We start from the raw sequence: 24,296 nt of genomic DNA, 5'->3' as shown, positions 1-24,296 counted from the left end.
TCCACAGCACCTTATTCCAAAATGAAACTGGCTTGTCCAAATGTGCTTTATCATACCTTAAGCGGCTCTGTTTGTGCTGTGGGCGGAGAAAAGGCTTCCTCTGCATACAGCATCTCCTTGTGTTAAGTGCGCAGAATGGTTGACCGATGCACAGTGACTCCATCTGCAGCAAGATGATGTTGTATGTCTTTGGTGCTAGTCTGTGTGTTGACTCTGACTGTTCTCACCATTCGCTTCTGTTTATCCATGATTTTTCTTGGTCTGCCACTTCAAGCCTTAACTTGAACTGAGCCTGTGGTCTTCCATTTTCTCAATATGTTCCTAACTGTGGAAACAGGCAGCTGAAATCTCTGAGACAGCTTTCTGTATCCTTCCCCTAAACCATGATGGTGAGCAATCTTTGTCTTCAGGTCATTTGAGAGTTGTTTTGAGGCTCCCATGTTGCTACTCTTCAGAGAAATTTAACAGAAGAGGGAAACTTACAATTGAAGCCCTTAAATACTCTTTCTTATAATTGGATTCACCTGTGTATGTAGGTCAGGGGTCACTGAGCTTGCCAAGCCAATTTCAGTTCCAATAATTAGTTCTAAAGGTTTTGGAATCAATAACATGACAACAGTGCCCAAATGTATGCACCTGCCTAATTTTATTTAAACAATTATTGCACACTTTCTGTAAGTCCAATAAACTTCATTTCACTTCTCAAATATCAGTGTGTGTGTCTCCTATAACTGACATTTTTTATCATAACAACCAATGATTTATACAGGAAAATCATGACGATTAACAATGTTGCCCAAACTTTCACATCTCACTGTATGTTACGCAAAGGCTTTTTAAATGTGTAAACATAAAAAATTACTTCTTGCTGAGTGTGGGCCTTAACACTGCATTACAAACTCAGCAGTGATGTGAAATGCCTTGTGTGACAATGTCTGGTGAGGTGACACAATTTTTGTTTAACCACTTTTTCCTCTGCTACAGTATATCTACGTCATCTGTGGTACCCTCCAAGCCACCATGACGTAGGTATACTGATTCAGCTTGCAGCCCTGCTGTGCACGATTGGGTGCGCTTAAGAGTGCACCCCCGGCACTGACAGCTGTACTTGTTCCTCTGCATGAATGCCTTAGTGGATATTGAGCAGTGTTTAGGGTCGTTGTCTTGTTGAAAGATCCAGCCCTGGCGCAGCTTCAGCTTTGTCACTGGACATTGGTCTCCAGAATCTGCTGATACTGAGTGGAATCCGTGCGTCCCTCAACTTTGACAAGATTCCCAGTCCCTGCACTGGGTAGCAAACAGAGGTGATCCTTCATCTCTCCCCTCTGTGCACAGATCGGCTATTTAATTCAGCAGCAAGCAGCCCCTCTCACCTTACCTCGTTCCAGCGACGAGCCTGCAGCCTGAGCCCCAGATCCCCTCTCTGAACTCAGCCGCATAACGCCGAATATCTGGGTCCCGTCTTGATGACGTCATTGTGTCATCGTGATTGCAATCACATTTCGTAATGGAAAAGAGCCCTAAGTCATTGGATAGGCCAGAGACTTTCCAAATTCTCCTTAACCGTTACCTCGCCATTCCAGCACTGGTTCCCTGTGGATATATTAAACAAGAGCTTGTTGAATATGCTCTTATGGCTGTGATTCTTTCCAAGTCCGAGCTTCCAAGTCCGGGCATGCACGAGTCCTGTCCCAGCGTGGCTAGTAGAATGGAGCCGATTGTGCAAGGAGGATGAAGCCGTGCATGGGCAGTTTCATCTACTGGGCATGCTTGGTGTCCAGTATGGAGAAGCTCATACTTGGACGGTAGTGCTGCCACTAAGGTAAGGTTCTTGGGCGCGAGTTAGTGAAGGAACTGAGAAGTATTACAATATTTTGCTTTAATTTAGGATTTATCATTCCTTTTTTGACTCATGATGCATTTGTCCATATCTATTGAATATCATGAATTTGTTCTCCTGTGGGAAAAAATAGGTCTCTTAAGAGTAATAATAAGTAAGATGAGATAATTAAAAGGACAAGTAAAGTGAGAGATCTCTCTCACTTAACTTGCGCTTTATATTATCTCATCTTACGGAGGTATGGATGCTGCAATATTTATTTCCTTTTAAGCAATACCAGTTGCCTGGCTGTCCTGCTAATCCTCTGCCTCTAATACTTTTAGCCATAGACCCGGAATAAGCATATGCAGATCAGGTGTTTCTGACATTATTCTGACAAGATAAACCGCATGCCTTTTTTGGGTGTGTGATTCAGACACTACTGTAACCAAATCGATCAGCATAGCTGCCAGGCAACTGGTATTGCTTGAAAGGAAATAAATATGGTGGCTGCCATATACTTCTCATCTCAGTTGTCCCTTAACAGAAGAGTTTTGTGAATCAGCCCTATGCTGGGTGAGTATATTTAAGGTCTTTCTCAGAACTGTACATTTTACTGTCTATTATTTGAAATTGTACCTCAGTTAAAATCTATGTGTGTGTTACACAGAAAGCTATTTATAGTACACACCTACAATCTTCCCATCGCTTGAGCATTGCCCGGTTGAAGAGAATTTCTGTACCTATCTATGGATAAGGTCTTTTCCCACTCGGATATCACTTGCAGAGCTCGACAGGTTGACAACTATACATAGCAGGTGCCTCTGAGAGGTCAGGCTTTCACGCAGCGGTAGTCATTGTGACTCACTGTACAGAACTCTCTCCTGCTAGCCTGATGAAGTGATGCCACTCAGAAGTCTGAAAACAAGGAATGCCACGCAAAACAGGCTAAGGAAGCACATGCGATTAGCAGGATTCCATAATGTTAATTTAACAAGACAAAAAACTGCAATACTTGCCCAGAGCAACCGCCAGAGCAACCAGTAAGCTATCAGTTAGTTGGTAAATAACAGGATTCTAACTGCTTGCCTTAGACCAGGAGTGCCAAACTCAATCACATAAGGGGCCAAAATCCCAAACTTATTCTAAGGCCCTGGCACACCGGAGAGTGTTTGGTTGTTGTTTTAGTTTTTAAAAAATGCTTCCATTGACTTGCATTAAAATCGTGGGTAAAATCACAGCTTGCCGTGATTGCAATTTTCAAAAACCACAATTGCAGCTGTTTTTCTGTGATTTTAATGCATGAAAACAACCCACAAAATGCTCTCTGGTGTGCCAGGGGCCTTAGTCATGGCTCACGGGCCAAATTAATTATTAAGATTTAACATTTATTGAACAGTCTCAAATAAAGTGGCGTAACTATAGCATGGGGGGGGGGGGGGCCTAAATCCCTGCTACTCCCCTTTTTGTAGAGTAGCGCAGTCGAGCAGTTCAATATTTCCCTGCTCCAGTGCTGCTTCAAGTCTCCTCTTGACAGCCACATGCTCTATGCTGCAAACCTCTTGCTTTGTCACGTGATTGAGAGCAGGTCAGGATTTGGATCCAAGGAGGGGGCCCATGCTAATGTCTCCCATGCAGGGGGATCCCATGGGTTGTTGTTGCACCCAGGCTCAAACTGACAATCAGAAACACTGTCATTTTCTGGATGGGAAGGCAGTGTGTTGCTGTTCTTTTACTGCTTACAATGGTGCACATTTGAAGCTTTTGAGGGTCACATAAAATGGCACGGAGGGCTGCATTGAACCTGCGGGCCATGAGTTTGACACTTGTGCTTTAGGCAATTGTACCACATTTACTCCATCTTTCTTTGCGTCTGCCTTGATAAATTTACTCATGTCTTCAGGACAACCTGAGTCCACGGAATCAATGATTTTGTACTCTTTCCAAAGGTTTTCCAGTGTTTTTTTCTTGAATTTCAATAATGCACCAAGGAGGTCTGTTTCAGAAGACTGTAGCCCCTGATCTATGACACACATAACTTTTTAAAAACTTTTTTTTTTGAACAAAGAAATAAACTAAAGAAGTTGACCATAGCTCTAAGACAATCCTTCCTTTGCCAATGCCTTTATTGGGTCCTGGTAAAACGATGCATGTGTTTCTCAAGCTGTGAAAAGTGTTCCCATCCCAACAGCTGTTTCCTGCAGTGCATCAGCTGTTAAGCTGATAGTCCTTTACATTTCTAAAATATACTATTAGCGGTGTACAAAAGCAACATTATCCTCATCACAGTATACCAATATGCTGAATTATTAGATACTTTGTATCAAATGCTGTCTGTGGTAGTATGTGTAGACTGCTGACTTAAACTGATAAACAAAATAACGTTTATAATGCTACAAATATTATACTATAGCAACTATGTAAATTGTACCATCACCAGCAACAATAATACTGCTGCAACTTTTTCTAACCCAAACAAGCTTCACTTTAACAACCCTCCTGGCTTACTGATTAATGCCATGTGTTAGGTGAATAGATGGCCATGGCAATTTAAAAGTAGTTCAGTGATCAACACAATAACGCAGGACCTTGAGAAGCACACCCATCTAACAGGAAGTTTAGTGAGCACTGCATATCACAGGAATCTTGGTGAACACACCTGTGTCACAGGGTATTGAGTTACCACTGTAAGTGTTGTGAGAACAGATGAGTCAGAGGAACCTGAGTGACCACTGACATGTCGGGGGCAGGACTGAGTGACCCCTGTCATGTCAAATGGAGCAGAGTGACTATAGTCGGGTAAAGGCCTGTACACACTGAAAAACGCAGGCAAAAACGCAAGCGCATGCGTTTTTAATGCGTTTTTCATGCGCTGCGCTTAAAAAAGCGCAGCAGGCACTGCGTTTGCGTTTTTTTAAAAACGCATCGCACCAGTGTGTACAAGTCATCACGATTTTCATCATTTTTCAAAAGACCTTGCGTTTTTAAAAACGCATGCGTTTTTAAAAACGCAACGCAAGCGCAGCAGTGTGTACAGGCCCTTCAAAAGACTAAGTGACTTTACTTGTTGTATTACATTTTGTATACAGAACATCAAAACAAGCATACAAAAGCACATTTTCAGAACATTTACACTACAGTGTTATCATGTGAGGTAAGCCACCTCTTCATTTTCAATTGTATTGATTTTAACCTTGTTTTTGGACCCATGTTTCCCCCATTTGAATTATTATTCTACTCATCAAGAAATTCCTATTTACTGCACCATATAGGCTCCGTCTCTGTGTTTAGTTTTGAAAGTGCAACATCATCTAATCCCCTTGGCTGAGCATTGACACACACACCATTTGGCATTCTCTGCAACTATCTCTGTAGGATTACCACAGCATTATCACATATGTCTGCATTGTCTCCTGGCACACATGATAGTCTACCCATATCATGTTCAGCCACAACTGCTGGACTGTCTGCAGCTTGCCCACAATTTAATGCGAGTGAAGGTGAATTGCAGACCATACCATTACTCACAATTTTCAAATTTGATGCAGACAGAAAAATTCCCTTTGGAAAAGTCAGTCATATCAACCAGAGATCTAGTCTATGCCATAATGCTGGCAGAAGAGTAACTTCCCCAGTGCAGAGCCATCACCTGACCTCACTCACCTCCTCTCTCTGCTCCTTCCAAGAAGCAGAGGTTAGATCTATGCTCAGAGGGAAAGATGGTCTGGTGCCTCCTCAGAAGACCTGGACCTCTATGACTACCTCATGTGCTACAGATTGCCCAGCAAGTTCATGGTGAAACAGAACTCTTTGGAGTGTGTAAGGGGTTAAAACGAACCAAAAAAGCCCTCTTACTGAAATGTTAAGCAAAACAGAAATTTGCCTTCTTAAACTGTACCCAGAGATGGTTAAAATAGAAAAATTACACGTGCCTGGGGCTTCCTCCAGCCCCCTACAGGCTAATCTGTCCCTCGCTGTCCTCCATCTGGATTATCCGGGTAATTCGGCCAGTCAGCGCAGGCATATTCTGGCCGCACACACTACCCCGTTGTGCTCACGGCTGTGCAGGTGCAAAATGATCCAGGCGACCGGAGCATGACTGGGCATGGGCACTACGCCCCTAACTGGCTGTAGTTCTGGCATCCATAGTTTTTATGTCCCTGAAAGCTTAAGACCTTCAGAACTGCTGAAATGCAATGATGTGTCAGCTTGTTAAAGAGATTCTGAAGTCTCTTTTTTTCCCAGATTTTCTCATATAATCCTGTTAAGTATTAATGCCCATGTGAAATCGCTGCATCCCGCAGCAGATGACTGATTTATTATAGAGAAAGATTATGCTGCCCTGGAGAGGCAGAACTTTGCGCTGTAGCTGTGCCTCTCCGCAATCAATCTCCGTGGATCTCCGCCTACTCCCCGCCCCTCTCAGGGAAAGAAGACTGAAAGGGGCAGGGAGAGGCGGCAATCCGCAGAGATTGACTGCGGAGGAGGCAGAGCTACAGTGTAAAGCTCTGCCTCTTCTAGGAAGTAAAGCCCTGCGAGCCCGGGAGCTTTGCAGGGCTATCTCTCTGTAATAAATCAGTCCTCTGCCGCGGGGATGTGGCAATTTCACTTGAGCATTGACTCTTAACAGAATTATGTAAGAAAATCAGGAAAAAAGAAAGACTTCAGAGTCTCTTTAATCTGTTTTAAGAAGGCAAATTTTTTTTTTTAGCATAGCATTTTAGTGAGAGGGCTTTTTTGGTCCTTTTTAGCTCATTACACACTCCTAGAAGTTCTGGTTCACCATAAGCTTGCTGGGCAATCTGTTACACTGGATGTTTCAAGTCCCACCTCATAGAGCCATATTAACCACTTGATGACCACAGCGCTAACCCCCCTAAAGACCAGGCCATTTTCTACTGTACTGGGCTGTGCAGGCTTTCCAGCCTCCTGCACAGCCCAGCTTGGGAGCCCAGCAATCGGACTCACCTCCTTTTTTTGTCCCTAAGGGGAGGGGTCCGATCGCTGCAGCACTTTTTTTTTTCTTCGGCCTCTTTGAGGCTCTCTCTCTCCCTCCCTTCTCCCTCCCCTTCCCTCCTCCCCTCCGGTGCTTGATTTGGAACAGGACGGCGATCCGTCCTGTTCCGCCTCTCATAGGCATCAGCCTATGAGAGGACGGCGCTCCCCGGCCAATCAGAGGCCAGGGATCGCCGATCTCGTACAGCACTGCTGGAGACTGCAGCGCTGTATGCTTGTAAACAAAAGGGATTTCTTTCCCCTTACGTTTACAAGCAGATTCACAGAACACCATTCCGTGAACGGAACTCCGCTCCACTCCGTGAACGCATGCGCGCGGCCGTTCCCTGGGAAATTGCAGCCCCAGGACTTGACGCCAATTAGGCGATAGGCGGTCCTGGGGCTGCCGCCGCGTTCACGCCCATTGGTGTGAGGCGGTCCTTAACCACTTGAGGACCGTGGGCTTTACCCCCCTTAAGGACCAGGCACTTTTTTTCCATTCAGACCACTGCAGCTTTCACGGTTTATTGCTTGCTCATACAACCTACCACCTAAATGAATTTTGGCTCCTTTTCTTGTCACTAATAAAGCTTTCTTTTGGTGCTATTTGATTGCTGCTGCGATTTTTACTTTTTATTATATTCATCAAAAAAGACATGAATTTTGTCAAAAAAATTATTTTTTTCAACTTTCTGTGCTGACATTTTTCAAATAAAGTAAAATTTCTGTATACATGCAGCACGAAAAATGTGGACAAACATGTTTTTGATTAAAAAAACCCCATTCAGCCTATATTTATTGGTTTGGGTAAAAGTTATAGCGTTTACAAACTATGGTGCAAAAAGTGAATTTTCCCATTTTCCAGCATCTCTGCCTTTTCTGACCACCTGTCATGTTTCATGAGGGGCTAGAATTCCAGGATAGTATAAATACCCCCCAAATGACCCCATTTTGGAAAGAAGACATCCCAAAGTATTCACTGAGAGGCATAGTGAGTTCATAGAAGATATTATTTTTTGTCACAAGTAAGCGGAAAATGACACTTTGTGACAAAAAAAAAAAAAAGTTTCCATTTCTTCTAACTTGCGACAAAAAAAAAAATGAAATCTGCCACGGACTCACCATGCCCCTCTCTGAATACCTTGAAGTGTCTACTTTCCAAAATGGGGTCATTTGTGGGGTGTGTTTACTATCCTGACATTTTGGGGGGTGCTAAATTGTAAGCACCCCTGTAAAGCCTAAAGGTGCTCATTGGACTTTGGGCCCCTTAGCGCAGTTAGGCTGCAAAAAAGTGCCACACATGTGGTATTGCCGTACTCAGGAGAAGTAGTATAATGTGTTTTGGGGTGTATTTTTACACATACCCATGCTGGGTGGGAGAAATATCTCTGTAAATGACAATTGTTTGATTTTTTTTTACACACAATTGTCCATTTACAGAGATATTTCTCCCACTCAGCATGGGTATGTGTAAAAATACACCCCAAAACACATTATACTACTTCTCCTGAGTACGGTGATACCACATGTGTGGCACTTTTTTGCACCCTAACTGCGCTAAGGGGCCCAAAGTCCAATGAGTACCTTTAGGATTTCACAGGTCATTTTTGTTTCAAGACTACTCACGGTTTAGGGCCCCTAAAATGCCAGGGCAGTATAGGAACCCCACTAATGACCCCATTTTAGAAAGAAGACACCCCAAGGTATTCCGTTAGGAGTATGGTGAGTTCATAGAAGATTTTATTTTTTGTCACAAGTTAGTGAAAAATGACTTTGTGAAAAAAAAACAATAAAAATAACAATAAAAATTTTATTTTTTTGTCACTTTGTGGGGTTCCTATACCGCCCTGGCATTTTACTGGCCCAAAACCGTGAGTAGTCTGGAAACCAAATGTCTCAAAATGACTGTTCAGGGGTATAAGCATCTGCAAATTTTGATGACAGGTGGTCTATGAGGGGGCGAATTTTGTGGAACCGGTCATAAGCAGGGTGGCCTTTTAGATGACAGGTTGTATTGGGCCTGATCTGATGGATAGGAGTGCTAGGGGGGTGACAGGAGGTGATTGATGGGTGTCTCAGGGGGTGGTTAGAGGGGAAAATAGATGCAATCAATGCACTGGGGAGGTGATCGGAAGGGAGTCTGAGGGGGATCTTAGGGTTTGGCTGAATGATCAGGAGCCCACACGGGGCAAATTAGGGCCTGATCTGATGGGTAGGTGTGCTAGGGGGTGACAGGAGGTGATTGATGGGTGTCTCAAGGTGTGATTAGAGGGGGGAATAGATGCAAGCAATGCACTGGCGAGGTGATCAGGGCTGGGGTCTGAGGGCGTTCTGAGGGTGTGGGCGGGTGATTGAGTGCCCTAGGGGCAGATAGGGGTCTAATCTGATAGGTAGCAGTGACAGGGGGTGATTAATGGGAAATTAATGGGTGTTTAGGGTAGAGAACAGATGTAAACACTGCACTTGGGAGGTGATCTGACGTTGGATCTGCGGGCGATCTATTGGTGTGGGTGGGTGATCAGATTGCCCGCAAGGGGCAGGTTAGGGGCTGATTGATGGGTGGCAGTGACAGGAGGTGATTGATGAGTGGCAGTGACGGGGGTGATTGATGGGTGATTGACAGGTGATCAGTGGGTTATTACAGGGAAGAACAGATGTTGGGGGCCCTGGGGCGCCCCTTAGTCTAATAGCAATTAGTGTGTGACGGCTGGGGTGGGAGGGATGGAGGGGCGCACTTTGCTGTCTCAGCCTTGGGTGCTGAAGGACCTTGTCCTGGCTCTCTCTGGATAAGTATCTATTGTTATATGAAGGAATCAAGACACGCTGGAAAAGCAATTCTACACAATGATGGAGTTCTTGTAAGAAATATGTATGCATCAAGGGGTACCTCCAGATGATATTGCTCACATTAGAGGGAGCTTGGCCAACACAGTCTCTAGGAAAGTGGCACATGCTATAATAATGTTGACAGATTTAGAAGAAAATCTTCGCAAGATTAATCTTGAATTTTACCTACCATACCTCCATTTCTCACATCTGCTTTTTTGTGAGTGAATGATTGCTATGCTTGCAAAATTAATCATTTTCTAGTAAACAGTTTAGTATTTTGATTCAGTGTCGGCAGTATGTTTTAAATTAAGCAATGGGCAATAGCCTGTTACCTTTCCAACTGAGTTTTCTCCAAGGAGATAATTTTTCACCTTGAAAAGCACATTTTTGGTACTACGCCATTGAAAGATTACTAAAAAGTGGGTAAAGGGGTAATATTAAACTCATTTTGAGTAATTTCTTGCTTGGTGGGAGTCTTAAAGGTATTTTATTGATAAGGTTTGAAAATATTTACTTGGAGAAAACTCAGGAGAAAAGTTAATAGGATATGGCCCAATGCACCTATTCCTGAAAGAGTCCTTCCTGTTGGCTGTTGCTGTCTTTTTTAACTGGCCCATCAATTATGCAGGAAGTGCTGGGGCCGTCCTGATGCATGCAGTAGTCGGTCGCCGCTGGTTTAGGGGGAACTATACTAGCTATCTATACTGGGACAACTAAGCTTCCTATACAGGGGCAACTAAGCTACCTATACAGGGACAAGTATACTACCTATACTGGGGGCATCTATACTAGCTTTCTATACTGGGGGCAACTATAATACCTATACTGGGGGCAACTATACAACCTATACAAGGGCAAATATACTACGTATACTGGGGCAACTATACTAGCTATCTATACTGGGGGCAACTCTACTAGCTATCTATACTGGGGCAACTATACTACCTATACTGGGGCATCTGTACTAACTACCTATACTGAGGCAACTATGCTACCTATACTGGGGCAAGTATATTACCTCTACTGGGGCAACTATACTAGCTACCTGCCTATACTGGGGCAACTATACTACCTATACTGGGGGCAACTATACTAGCTACCTATACTTGGGGCAACTATACTACCCCGACTGGGGGCAACTATAGCTGGCTACCCTATACAGGGGGCACCTATACCTGGCGGACTACCTATTCTGAGGGTTTTCGGGTGCTGTACCATCATTCCAAATTGGGTGGGCATCCTCACAAGTTTGCTTCAGGCAGCAAAAAGTCTACAACCAGCCCTGGATATAGGGGATACAGTGCAAGGACCACTATAATGGGGACACTACACAGGGACCACTACAGGGAGTCACAGCACAGTAGCAGTTACAAGAGGGGCACAGCATGGGGGCACACAGTAAAGGGACTACTATAAGGGGACATTACATATAAAGATTCACTAAGGGGAACACTAAGCGCTCGTTCCCATGAAACAATGCAGAGCCGTGCGCTATGCCCTATGTGGAGCTGCTCAAATCCAGAACTAGGAGATACCCGGAAAGTTGCTATCTTGATATCTCCCAGTAAACCTGTGCGGGGTGTGCAGGGTAGGCGGGGGGGGGGGGGGGGGGGGTCAATCTTACCTGTCTGACGTCTTCTTTGTCCGTCCCTCCGCGCCTTCTACGATGCGCTCCACGTGCGTCACGTGATTACAAACACTTCCTCCTTCAACCCGGAAGGAGGAAGTGTTTGTAATCACGTGACCACTGCTTGGACCGCATCGTGGGAGGCGCCGAGGGACGGACGGAAGAAGAAGTCAGACAGGTAAGATTGACCCCCCCGCCCACCTCGCACATGTAACTGGGAGATATCCGAATAAAACTATCAGGATGTCTCCCGGTTCCGGAATTGAGCAGCTCTAGCCCTATGCACTCAGGATTTGAATACACTAGGCGGTGCGTCAAAGGTTACGTTTTGCTGCATATGTGTTAGTGCGTTTTTTTTGTCATAATGAAGTGCGTTTTGAGTGTGTTTGTGTTTCATACATGCATTTTGCACATGCATTTTGCTTGCGTTTTACTGCGTTTTGCACATATGAATGGCAAGTGTGGTTTTGTGCGTTTCGTATACTGGATAGTTTAATGGTTAAGTGGTGGCTGGAAAGTGTAATGGTTAAGGGCTCTGCCTCTCGCAGGTGACCAAGGTTCGAATCTTTGCTCTGGCTGTTCAATAAGACAGTAGGAGACCTTGGGCAAGTCTCCCTAACACTGCTATTGCCTATAGAGCGTGTCCTAGTGGCTGCAGCTCTGGCGCTTTGAGTCCACCAGGAGAAAAGCGTGATATAAATGTTCTGTGTTTTGAATGTATGCGTTTTTGATATGCGTTTTATGCAAATGTTTTGGAATGTGGCTAGTATAAAAACACATTTTCGTCCTCTCTCACCACTAGGAAATTAACAGGAAACGAAAATACATTATCAAACTTATTTTTTTATATAAAAACGTATAAAAAGGGCAATAAAAACGAAATAAGAAGCTATACCTGTGTGTCACCATTGACATACATTGTGTGCATTTTAAATGCGTTTTGGAAAAATATGCAGCAAGTTTTAAAAAAAAATCACATTGCAAAACGCAAACAAATGCATTTTTTCATGTGGCAATTGACTTACAATATGCGCGTTAATGCTAGTGTTTTAATTAATGCCAGTGTTTCTGCTGTGTGTTCCTACTGTCGGTGTCAGTCGGTGCAGCTTGGTAGGATGCGCTACCATTTATTTTCTACTTTGCATAATATTTCCAAATAATATATTGTTGCCATTCAAAATACTAGGAAGATCATTTAAATGTTGTGATAGCCAGGACAAATGGGCAAATAAAATATGTGTTTTTGTCTACAGTAGCATTGTTTATTTTAAAACTATAGGGAATAGAATGTGAGAAATAGTGATTTTTTTCATTTTTCCTTGTTTTTCCTTTAAAAATGAATAGAAAATAAAGTAATAACTGCAAACAAGTATCACCCCCAAAAAGCCTAATTTGCAGTGAAAAAAATAAGATATAGATCATCTAAGTGTGATAAGCAGTGATAAAGTTATGGCTAAATGAATGGGAATAGGAAATTGCTTCATTACTGCAGCTAGTTGGTCAGCTGACCTGCAGGGGAGGGACGGTTGCCTGGCACATGCAGCTGTGAGACTGGCCATGAGACTAGCCATGAGATTGGCCGTGAGACTGGCTGTGAGACTTGCCGTGAGACTTGCCGTGAGACTTGCCGTGAGACTGGCAGTTGATAAAGCAGTTAAGAATGGCAGTTGGTCCTCATTCACATGCAAGCCATCGATCAGGAAACATCTCAACGGATTTTCTCCTGCTTCTTTGGTTTTCAGTGAATATTTGTGACTTCCAGTCGATTTTTTTTACTCCAAAGTGACATTTCTAGTGACTCACTATCAACCAGTGACATTTTTAACCAGTTTTGGTCATTTTTGCCCAAGATGAGTGCCAGACAAGACACCGAGAGGTAAGTGGAGCCACCAGAGGCCATCAGAGAGCTGTAGGGGGATGGAAAACCAGTGAGGAGAGCCCTGCTACTAATTTTGGGCTGCATGGGGGCCTTTTATTGCCGGATTGTGGGATATTCATCTTTTGGTGACATGTGGAGTAGGTAGGCCTTAGGACTAGCTTTCTCCTTGGTGACAGTTGTAGTAGCCTAGGTAGGGCTTAGGCCTAGCATCAGAGCTAGATCATCCAAAATGTAAACCTAGGCAGTTGCCTAGGGCATGGGGAGAGTCTAGGGGCCTGGTGGATGCTAGCCCCCATCAAATCTTACTAAAAAAAAAACAGGTGACCATCTGCGGTGTGTAAAAACAGCTATCTTGCCAAGGGCCCAGTGGCGTAGCTAAGGATCTTTAGGCCTCAGTGCAAGTTTTACATGGGGCCTGCCAAGCATTCAACAACATAACAATTCTTATCTGCAACAATACCTGGCAAGGGCATCCACAGTGTAAGAGGTGTAAGCAGAGGAGGGGGACAGTTCATTAATGATCACCACTAGTCAAGGCATCTATAGAAGTGATCATTAACAGCATAGCACCTTAGAAGGGCAAATACTGTGGATGAGGGAGGGCCCCTCTGGTCCTGGGCCCCCCTATTGCTACGCCACTGCTAGAGCCCCATTTCATCTAAATGTATTTCTGGTTACATCAAAAACGCAGGAAAAATCATTATATGTTTTTATGACAATGTGATACATGCAATGTTAATCTTAGACTTTATAGTCTCTGTGAGAGCTCGTTCACATTAGAGACGTTTTTGTCATTTTTTAAACGATTTAGCGACGTTTCTTGCTGATTATTGCGGACATTTTTCGGCAGAAGGGCATAAGCGTCCACATGCAGCGAAGTTTCTTGCGGGTTATTGCGGACATTTTTCGGCAGAAGGGCATAAGCGTCCGCATGCAGCGAAGTTTCTTGCGGGTTATTGCGGACATTTTTCGGCATAAGGGCATAAGCGTCCGCATGCAGCAAAGTTTCTTGCGGATTATTGTGGACATTTTTCGGCAGAAGGGCATAAGCGTCTGCATTTAGCGACGTTTCTTGTGGGTTATTGCAGACACTTTTCTGCATAAGGGCATAAGCATCCGCATGCAGCGAAGTTTCTTGCGGGTTATTGCGGACATTTTTCCACATAAGAGCATAAGCGTCCGCATGCAGCAAAGTTTCTTGCGGATTATCGCGGACATTTTTCCACATAAGAGCATAAGCGTCCGCATTTAGCGACGTTTCTTGCGGGTTATTGCAGACACTTTTCCACATAAGGGCATAAGCATCCGCATGCAGTGAAGTTTCTTGCGGATTATTGCGGACATTTTTCCTCATAAGGGCATAAGCGTCCGCATGCAGCGAAGTTTCTTGCGGATTATTGCGGACATTTTTCCACATAAGGGCATAAGCATCCGCATACTTCAATTTTTGATGCTGGTCGAAAACGCAAATATTTCTGAAGATTTTCGCGAAAATTCGCCGAATTCAAAAACGGGATTTTCGATGCGAAAATGACTTGGGCGAAAATTCGCAAGCAGCACTACTTCAGATGCCCATAAACGATACAATTTTAGCAATCGATCTTCCAATAGACAGGGTTTGGATAGTGTTGATGGTGCCAATCGAAAAAAAATTTTCAATTAATAAATCATTTAATTGATCTATTTTGTGGATCGATTCTATTTAAAATGATCAGATTGGTTATATTTTGTATCCCATGTATGGGGCCAATCAATTCCTTCTAAACGATTTGTTCTGGTCACAATTATGGAATTGGAAGGTCGACCATTCGCTAAAATGATATCGTCATTGGGCACCTAAACTGCTTTCTACTTAAGTTGGGTCGGCTGTAGGTGAGGAGACGCCGGTGTAGGCAGAACTCTGATCTCTTCACACGGCTTTATGTTTAGGGATGAGCTCAAAGTAATTGTTGTATCCAAAGTATTTTTTGCATCAAAATTTATATTTTCACCTGGTGCAAAATTTTCGAAAAAAATGATAGCCAACAAATGTATGTTATATGAAGGTGTTTTCTCATATCTATTGAATTAATTTAGCAACAATTTGCATGTCCATGTATTTTCACATATATTCTCATCTGTGCGCAAATGACATCATCATGAGAGACAAAATCGGTGGGGACTGGAGTGGGTGCAACAGAGGAATAGAAGGTTGAAGAAGCAGAGACTGGGGTAAAGGAGGGAATGGGGGGAGAGAAGGAGGACAGAGAGAAAAGCAGATGGAAAGCTGCATGCAAAAATCAAGAGTGTGTGGAAGACATGGTTCAGCAATCTGCTATATTGGATAAATAAAAAAGGCATCAATAAACAATCACTTTTCATCTTCTCTGGCTCAACACTAGGAAATTAACAGGAAACGAAAATACATTATCAAACTTGTTTTTTTATATAAAAACGCATAAAAAAGGCAATAAAAACGAATTAAGAAGCTATACCTGTGTGTCACCATTGACATACATTGTGTGCGTTTTAAATGCGTTTTGGAAAAATATGCAGCAAGTTTTAAAAAAAAAGCACATTGCAAAACGCAAACAAAGGCGTTTTTTCATGCGGCAATTGACTTACATTATGCGCGTTAATGCTAGTGTTTTACGTAATGCTAGCATTTCTGCTGTGTGTTCCTACCGTCGGTGTCAGTCGGTGCAGCTTGGTAAGATGCGCTACCATTTATTTTCTACTTTGCATGATATTTCCAAATAATATATTGTTGCCATTCAAAATACTAGGAAGATCATTTAAATGTTGTGATAGCCAGGACAAATGGGCAAATAAAATATGTGTTTTTTGTCTACAGTAGCATTGTTTATTTTAAAACTATAGGGAATAGAATGTGAGAAATAGTGAATTTTTTCATTTTTTCCTTGTTTTTTCTTTAAAAATGAATAGAAAATAAAGTAATAACTGCAAACAAGTATCACCCCCAAAAAGCCTAATTTGCAGTGAAAAAAATAAGATATAGATCATCTAAGTGTGATAAGCAGTGATAAAGTTATGGCTAAATGAATGGGAATAGGAAATTGCTACATTACTGCAGCTAGTTGGTCAGCTGACCTGCAGGGGAGGGACAGTTGCCTGGCACATGCAGCCGTGAGACTGGCCATGAGATTGGCTGTGAGACTGGCCATGAGATTGGCAGTGAGACTTGCCGTGAGACTGGCAGTTGATAAAGCAGTTGAGAATGGCAGTTGGTCCTCATTCACATGCAAGCCATCGATCAGGAGACATCTCAACGGATTTTCTCCTGCTTCTTTGGTTTTCAGTGAATATTTGTGACTTCCAGTCGATTTTTTTTACTCCAAAGCGACATTTCTAGTGACTCACTATCAACCAGTGACATTTTTAACCAGTTTTGGTCATTTTTGCCCAAGATGAGTGCCAGACAAGACACCGAGAGGTAAGTGGAGCCACCAGAGGCCATCAGAGAGCTTTAGGGGGATGGAAAACCAGTGAGGAGTGCCCTGCTACTAATTCTGGGCTGCATGGGGGCCTTTTATTGCCGGATTGTGGGATATTCATCTTTTGGTGACATGTGGAGTAGGTAGGCCTTAGGACTAGCTTTCTCCTTGGTGACAGTTGTAGTAGCCTAGGTAGGGCTTAGGCCTAGCATCAGAGCTAGATCATCCAAAATGTAAACCTAGGCAGTTGCCTAGGGCATGGGGAGAGTCTAGGGGCCTGGTGGATGCTAGCCCCCATCAAATCTTACTAAAAAAAAGCCAGGTGACCATCTGCGGTGTGTAAAAACAGCTATCTTGCCAAGGGCCCAGTGGCGTAGCTAAGGATCTTTAGGCCTCAGTGCAAGTTTTACATGGGGCCTGCCAAGCATTCAACAACATAACAATTCTTATCTGCAACAATACCTGGCAAGGGCATCCACAGTGTAAGAGGTGTAAGCAGAGGAGGGGGACAGTTCATTAATGATCACCACTAGTCAAGGCATCTATTCTATAGAAGTGATCAGTAACAGCATAGCACCTTAGAAGAGCAAATACTGTGGATTACCACTAGTCAAGGCATCTATAGAAGTGATCAGTAACAGCATAGCACCTTAGAAGGGCAAATACTGTGGATGAGGGAGGGCCCCCAGTGGTCTCCTCTGGTCTTGGGCCCCAGTGCAGTCGCAGCCCTTTTCACCCCCTATTGCTACGCCACTGCTAGGGCCCCATTTCATCTAAATGTATTTCTGGTTATATCAAAAACACTGGAAAAATCATGATATGTTTGTATGACAATGTGATACATGCAATGTTAATGTTAGACTTTCTAGTCTCTGTGAGAGCGCGTTCACACTAGAGGCATTTTTGCCATTTTTTAAGCGCTGGCGATTTTCAAAACCGCCCTGAAAGCGCTTGTGCAATGATTCCCTATGGGACAGTTCACATCTGAGCGGTTAATTTCCGATCCGCTCAGAAAAGCGGTGCCTGTACCATTTTGCGATTTTGCCTCAATGGAAGGTATAGGAAAAACGCAAACGCTCACAATATCGCTTTGTGCAGCAATTGCGTGAGGTTTCTGAGAATAAATACATTGTATTTATTGTTTTCCGGGTCAAAGAGTTGACTTCCTGACTTACGTCAGGAAGTGAAAAAACGCAGTCGCTGTGCAAAAGCAAAATCGCTTAACAAAAACGTCCAACGTACGTCCGTATCAAAAAAAGGCCAACGCGAATGGCCACATGGACAGAACACAATGTGAACAAGGCCTAAAGGAAATGTAGAAATGTATGTACTAAACTTTGGCAACAGTCATGAAATGCCCAGCGGTGACACAACAAATATAACAGCTGTAACCAGTATTCACACACATAACAGTGCACATAACATGCATATCTGTTCATTACACCAAAGCATCAGTCATGTATGGAGGTTTTACACCACGCCCCCTCTGCTGTGGCCTGCACCCCCCCCCCCCCCCATTTCTAATTGCCCCTCTGCTGTAACCTGCAATCTCCCCCTCCATATTTTACAAGTATCATGTAGTATAAAGATAAGAGGAGGGGGATTTTGCTGTAGAATAAAATAGCAATCAACCAAACAAATCTAATATGACTTCAGATCAGTGATGAGCGAAAATGCAAAAATTATTTTCGCGTTCATTTTCGCCTAATGCCCGTTATTTTTGCGTTAAATTCGTAGTTCATCGCGTATGTATTTCTGCATAGTCGTAGTACCAATATGTGAAGCTTTGCCACGCATGTATTAGCGGATTATTGCGGACATTTTTCCGCATAAGAGCATAAGCGTCCGCATTTAGCGATGTTTCTTGCGGATTATTGCGGACATTTTTCCGCATAAGGGCCTAAGCCTCCACATGCAGCAAAATTTCTTGCGGATTATTGCGGACATTTTTCCGCATAAGGGCATAAGCGTCCGCATACTTCAATTTTCGATGCTGGTATAAAACGCAAATATTTCTGAAGATTTTCGCTGAAATTCGCCGAATCCAAAAACGGGATTTTCGATGTGAAAATGACTTGGGCGAAAATTCGCAAGCAACGCTGCTTTAGATGCCCATAAACGATACAATTTTAGCAATCGATCTTCCAATAGACAGGGTTTGGATAGTGTTGATGGTGCCAATCGAAAAAAAATGTTCAATTAATAAATCATTTAATTGATCTATTTTGTGGATCGATTCTATTTAAAATGAGTGAGATAAGTGATGGATCAATGAGGATCCTCCATGGTGAGGGAGGCTTCCCATTGGTCTATTGCAATTGAATGGGATCCTCATAATGCTTCTCCCCTGTAGTGGCCCCGAGGGGCAGTGGCAGCCGTGGTGGGGGACTACCGTATATCCTCGAGTATAAGCCGAGTTTTTGAGGCCAAAAAAGTGGCCCAAAAGTGGGGGTCTCGGCTTATACTCGAGTGCCCACCTCCCCGAGTGCACCTTCCTTCCGCAGAGTGTAAAAATAAAAAAGCTGAGCAGCGCTAATGGTTGATTAACTTCCCCCTCCCGCTCGCCGCAATGTATACAGTAACCCGCATGTCCTCCTCCCCGCTATGTGTAAAGTGCTGTAATCCATGTGACAGTCTCTCCCTGGCAGACTGGAGTGTGTTGCCAACCTTGGAATTGTCCTCCGTGTCCCCCGAGTGTCACCATATGCAGCGCAGCTTTGAGTAACTTTGATCCGCGCTGTGTTCGGATGCCTCTTCCTGCCTGTCGCAGGCTCGTTGCTATGACTCAATCACGTGCACCACGTGCGGCGTCATAGCAACAAGCCTGCGACAGGCAGGAAGAGGCATCCGAACACAGCGCGGATCACTGTGAGTTACTCAAAGCTGCGCTGCATATGGTGACACTTGGGGGACACGGAGGACAATTCCAAGGTTGGCAACACACTCCAGTCTGCCAGGGAGAGACTGTCACATGGATTACAGCACTTTACACATAGCGGGGAGGAGGACATGCGGGTTACTGTACACATTGCGGCGAGCGGGAGGGGGAACCATTAGCGCTGCTCAGCTTTTTTTTTTTTTTTTTTACACTCTGCGGAAGGAAGGTGCACTCGGGGAGGTGGGCACTCAAGTTACACATAGCGGGGGAGAGGGGCATGTGGGTTACTGTACTCATTGCGGCAAACGGGAAGGGGGCACAGATTACTGTACACATAGCCACGAGCAGGAGGGGAGGGGGGAGTTATGTGATCATTAGTGCTGCTCAGCTTTTTTTTCCCTTTTTTTACACATTGCGGTGGGGGAGTGCAGGGGGGCACGCTGCCATTAGTGATAGCTTTTAACGCAGAACTCAGTACTTTCTCTCTGCTCTATAAGATACGCACCTTAAGATAGTAAAGAAAAACAATTCTTTGTTACAGCTGATACAAAATCCTGCAATACATCTGCAGTGCGTCTACTTCCTGCTTTCATGGAAGCAGACATATTAACATCCTGTGCTTTCAAATGAGCTTATTTACCTTGACAGGTGACACAGGAGAGTTCAAATTACAATTTGTGATTAGACAGATGAGGAGGAGGAATTATTTTTATTATTAATGCTGCTGCATTTCCTACCCTCGGCCTATACTCGGATCAATCATTTTTTCCAGGATTTTTTGGTAAAAGTTGGGGGGTCGGCCTATACTCGAGTCGGCTTATACTCGAGTATATACGGTAAATGGCAGTGACAGCGGGAGATCACATGCACAATGGTGCGTAATGTGACACTGCAACGGGGCACAATGCATTAAATCAATATGCACTGTAAATGTAAAATTGTGCATCCGGTGCAGTGCGAACCCAGCCAAAGTTTAATGCAATTAATGGCCTCAATTCACTAAGATCATGCTGGAGATAATAAGGCAAGAGAAAACTTGCCACCACACAGTGAGAGAGTTATCTTATCTCTTCATTCCTTAAGTTACCTACTCTGTAGTTAAGTTACCTCCTCTGTAGTTATGTTCAACTTTAACTTTAAAATTCTGGAGTTATTTTAAGGATTGAAGACTTAACATAAAGACAGAAGAAGAGTTAACTTTAGGTTTGCCTGAGATAAAATGTTTCCTGAATACTACATGCCTCATCACCATGGTAACAACTCTAGAAGAGTTATTAAAGACAGGAGATAAGCTTAGTGAATTGAGGCCAATGTAATCATAAGTGTAGTAAACTGTGGCCACTGGGTAATAGTATAAGGCCAATAATACTAAAATATTGTAGTATATTTAGTTAGCGTATATGGCATGTGAACATCTATGTGTACAGTGCTGCCCATAATTATTCATACCCCAATAAAGGCTTTTCTATTGATTATTGAGAAGGGTATGAATAATTTTGGACAGTAATGCCTTTTGTACATCGTCTTTTGGGAGACACCTATGTCATTTCCTGTCAAAAAATTACTTGCTGGTTGAATAAAAGTAACTTTAAGTCAAAATTTGCCAGGGGTATGAATAATTATGGGCAGCACTGTAAGTACACTTTATTAGATTATAAGATTTAGCTTCAGCTCCACTAGCTCCGGGTGCAATGCGGTTTTCCAGGTAACGTGTGCGTTCATATGCAATGTACACACGCATTGCCCAGAGCTGTGCTATGTATGTTAATGGACATTATCACAGGAATGCTTTAACTTACACTGTGTATTTTACATCTTTTCCTACAGAGCAAACACCATCAGCTTCTCTCCCTCTGATTCCCAGGATGGGAGCGTCATGACTGATGGGTCTGGATCCTCCCCAGACTCTGACTTTGCAGTGCCTGCAGTGCCTATCTATTATGCACCTGTGCCAACTGCAAATGAGAGTTTCACCATCCACACACTCTCCATGGCACAGGTTGCAGAGGCCTTGGATGGGGTTGATGAAACAACTCCATCACCCACCAGTGATCTGACTGCACCAGCTGCAGCAGTCCCATCCAACCCTGCACAGCTTTTAGATAGGCCTGCAGAGACACCTACACCACCAGGCAAAGTCGTTTCTGAATCTGAGTCTGCCAGCACACTCAGAACACCTGAGACTCCGAGTCCCATTGTGTCATCTGAGTCTCCCAGCTCACTCAGTACACATGAGTCTCCGAGTCCCATTGTGTCATCTGAGTCTGCCAGCTCACTCAGAACACAGGAGCCTCCAGACCCATTCAGAACACCTGACAATCCCATCCGAATCAGACAGAGAGGACCTCGCATTGCCTCTCCACTCATCACTCCTGGAAACGAGGATGTGCCGTACAGGAGTGTGAAGTGGGAGAGTGTGACAGACACCGACCAACCAGCCAGAGCCCGTCCATCAGATCCTCAGAAGCCAGTCACCATCACAAGAGAGATGAGGAGAGCCTTCCACAAGCTCCTTGGTGAGATATTTAACCTGTTTAACCGTTAGAAAAACCATTATCTTCATTACAGCAAAGCCATTTCTATAACATACCACGATTCTCATAGTTTACCATTTTGTCTCACACAGATGACCGCGCCATTGAAATCTTCCTGGAACATGATGGGTGCAAAAGAGTTTCAGACAAGGTAAATATTAGCAAATGTACCATAGAAGTCTTGGTTTGTCTATCAGTAAAAGCTAATTGTCTCTGTATTTGTGTTTCCCATTACAGTACCTGCTTGCCATGGTGCTCGTCTACTTCAGCAGAGCTGGCCTCTCCATTGCCGAATACAACATCCAGAACTTCTACGCTGCTCTGTAAGTATATGATGTTTTCTTCTCATGCATATTTTCACATAGCTGACAGTAGAGGGGTAACTTATATCGGGGGGCTCAATGACAGCCTCCTTCTCTCTTCTGCCATGGGTCTGGTAGCATATAGATATACAGTATATAGTTAGCAATACAAATAGGTATGTTTTTATAGCACATTCTTATTATTCCATCATTTTTTCAGGTTCCTGGCCAACCAGATGGAAGAAGACATCCCTTTCTATTACTCCATCTTCCTGTTCGCCGACTGGTACTTCAGCAGCGAAGAAGACTTCAAGGAGGCCACGAAGACCCTCTTTAGACGGATGAGATTCCGGGCCTGGGTCAGTCGTGAGGAGTGCCGCCATGTAAGTAAAAAAAAATAAAAAATCCTAAACACTAATCTGTCACCACTCAGCTCTACCTCTAGAGCCCGGCATCTCTTCCTGCACTCATCTAATCACCCAATGCAGGAGATGCCGGGCACTAGGGGAAAAACTAAGTGGTGACAGGAGGACACACATTGCTGGACTATGTCGGAGCAGGTGACATTATCATGGCGTCCACCGTACTCTGCATAATGTCAGCTGGGGGGGGACAGGACAGGACACAGGATGGAGAGAGAGGGGGAAACCACTAAACAGCAGGGAAGCTCTATTCAGGTTTCCTTTAGCCTGTATCTCTGGGAACAGAATGTGGGTACCCCATAGAGTTTTAAGGTTAGGTGTGGGGGGTAAAAGTTAGGCATGCGGGGGGGGGGGGGGGGGTACTTAAAGCAGATCTCCAGCCTAAAATTAAAATCCAGCAGCCTTACTTTAAATGAGTGATAGTTACCTGTGCTTCCTTGTCCTTCAAAGCCATCCTGAAGACCCCTAATCACCCGACTATCACCTAATCACCTGGATATTTTTGGATATTTTATAAACGTGAAGTACTGCTTTTATTTAAAATCGATAAACAAAATTGCACTCACATTTTAAAAAAGATTCATTAGTTTATTTTATAAACGTCTAACATGTATGTTTGTTTAATTCCCTTAGGTCATGAAGAGACTGAGTCATCGGGGATGGAGAAGAAAGAGAATGAATCATCATGGCCTGGCCCATCGGGATTTCAGGATCACCACAGAGGAATGCACTGCTATGGAACCAGGGAGCGGATATGTCTGTGACCAGTGTTCTAGGTCCAGGCCCCGCTCCTGGTGTTGCATCATGCAGTGATAGTTACCTCCTGCCAGAGTAGTTGCAGCTCCTGTCATCTCCATCCATGTCCTGCAACTCTTTCCATCCTGTCCAGCGACTTCCATCACCTGCATTGAAGTGATTCATGCAGGCTCTGACATGGAATCCACCATCAACCACCTCATACAGCTCCTTCCTTCTCATGCAGCTCCTGCAAATTCATCCATCTGCTGAAGTTTTTGCTGTCATCTGCTTTTAATATCTTTTTGCCACAGTGTCTGTCAGAGTTTCCATCTCCTCCGGCTCCTGGCTTTTCCTACATTCTTACTCATTTCCTGCAGTACCTGTCATCACCTGCAGTGAGCGACTTCTGCAGCCATTAGCTGCAGCTCCTATCTTTTCCTGCAGTGCCTGTCATCATCTGCAGTGAGCGACTTCTGCAGCTATCACCTGCAGCTCCTATCTTTACCTGCAGTGGCTCCTCTACTGCAGCGAGCGACTCTTACAAATCATTTCCTGCAGTGCCTGTCATCTCTTGCAGTGATCTTCCCCTTTAATTTATTTCCTGCAGTGACTTCTCTACTGCAGTGAGCGACTCATTCAATTAATTTCCTGCTGTGTCTGTCATCTCTTGCAGTGAACTTCTTCTTTAATTCATATTCTGCAGTGTCAGTCATCTCCTGCAGTGAGTGTCTCCTTTGTCCACCGTCATCGATTACAGCCCCAGCCACCTTCAAACATCATTGCTTGCAGCTCCTACCATCTTGAACCACCTTTGCTTGCAGCTCCTATCTTCTTGAACC

General features: G+C 43.9%; 2 protein-coding genes across 4 annotated transcripts in view; one reads left to right on the top strand and one right to left on the bottom strand.

Annotated features, from left to right (window-relative positions):
* The window catches only part of PDLIM3 (PDZ and LIM domain 3), a 91,269-nt gene that overhangs the window by 44,873 nt on the left and 22,100 nt on the right, over positions 1–24,296 (bottom strand). The gene's annotated exons all lie outside the window — the stretch shown is intronic.
* On the top strand, positions 16,399–24,234 carry LOC137567595 (uncharacterized). The gene is made up of 6 exons (XM_068278688.1): positions 16,399–16,582; positions 21,289–21,977; positions 22,088–22,146; positions 22,233–22,318; positions 22,518–22,680; positions 23,353–24,234. Exons 1-6 carry the CDS (start codon positions 16,557–16,559, stop codon positions 23,530–23,532), a joined length of 1,203 nt encoding a protein of 400 aa, XP_068134789.1. The 5' UTR covers positions 16,399–16,556; the 3' UTR covers positions 23,533–24,234.

This window comes from Hyperolius riggenbachi, chromosome 1 (genome assembly GCF_040937935.1).
Source record: "Hyperolius riggenbachi isolate aHypRig1 chromosome 1, aHypRig1.pri, whole genome shotgun sequence".
Classification (NCBI taxonomy): domain Eukaryota; kingdom Metazoa; phylum Chordata; class Amphibia; order Anura; family Hyperoliidae; genus Hyperolius; species Hyperolius riggenbachi.
This window is presented reverse-complemented; position numbering and strand designations above follow the sequence as displayed.

Bases quoted from the DNA above. Each gene is read 5' to 3' on its own strand.
- LOC137567595 (XM_068278688.1), top strand. From the start codon at position 16,557: ATGAGTGCCAGACAAGACACCGAGAG. The intron at 22,147-22,232 runs GTAAATATTAGC...TTCCCATTACAG, and splicing joins GCAAAAGAGTTTCAGACAAG to TACCTGCTTGCCATGGTGCT. The intron at 22,681-23,352 runs GTAAGTAAAAAA...TAATTCCCTTAG, and splicing joins GTCGTGAGGAGTGCCGCCAT to GTCATGAAGAGACTGAGTCA.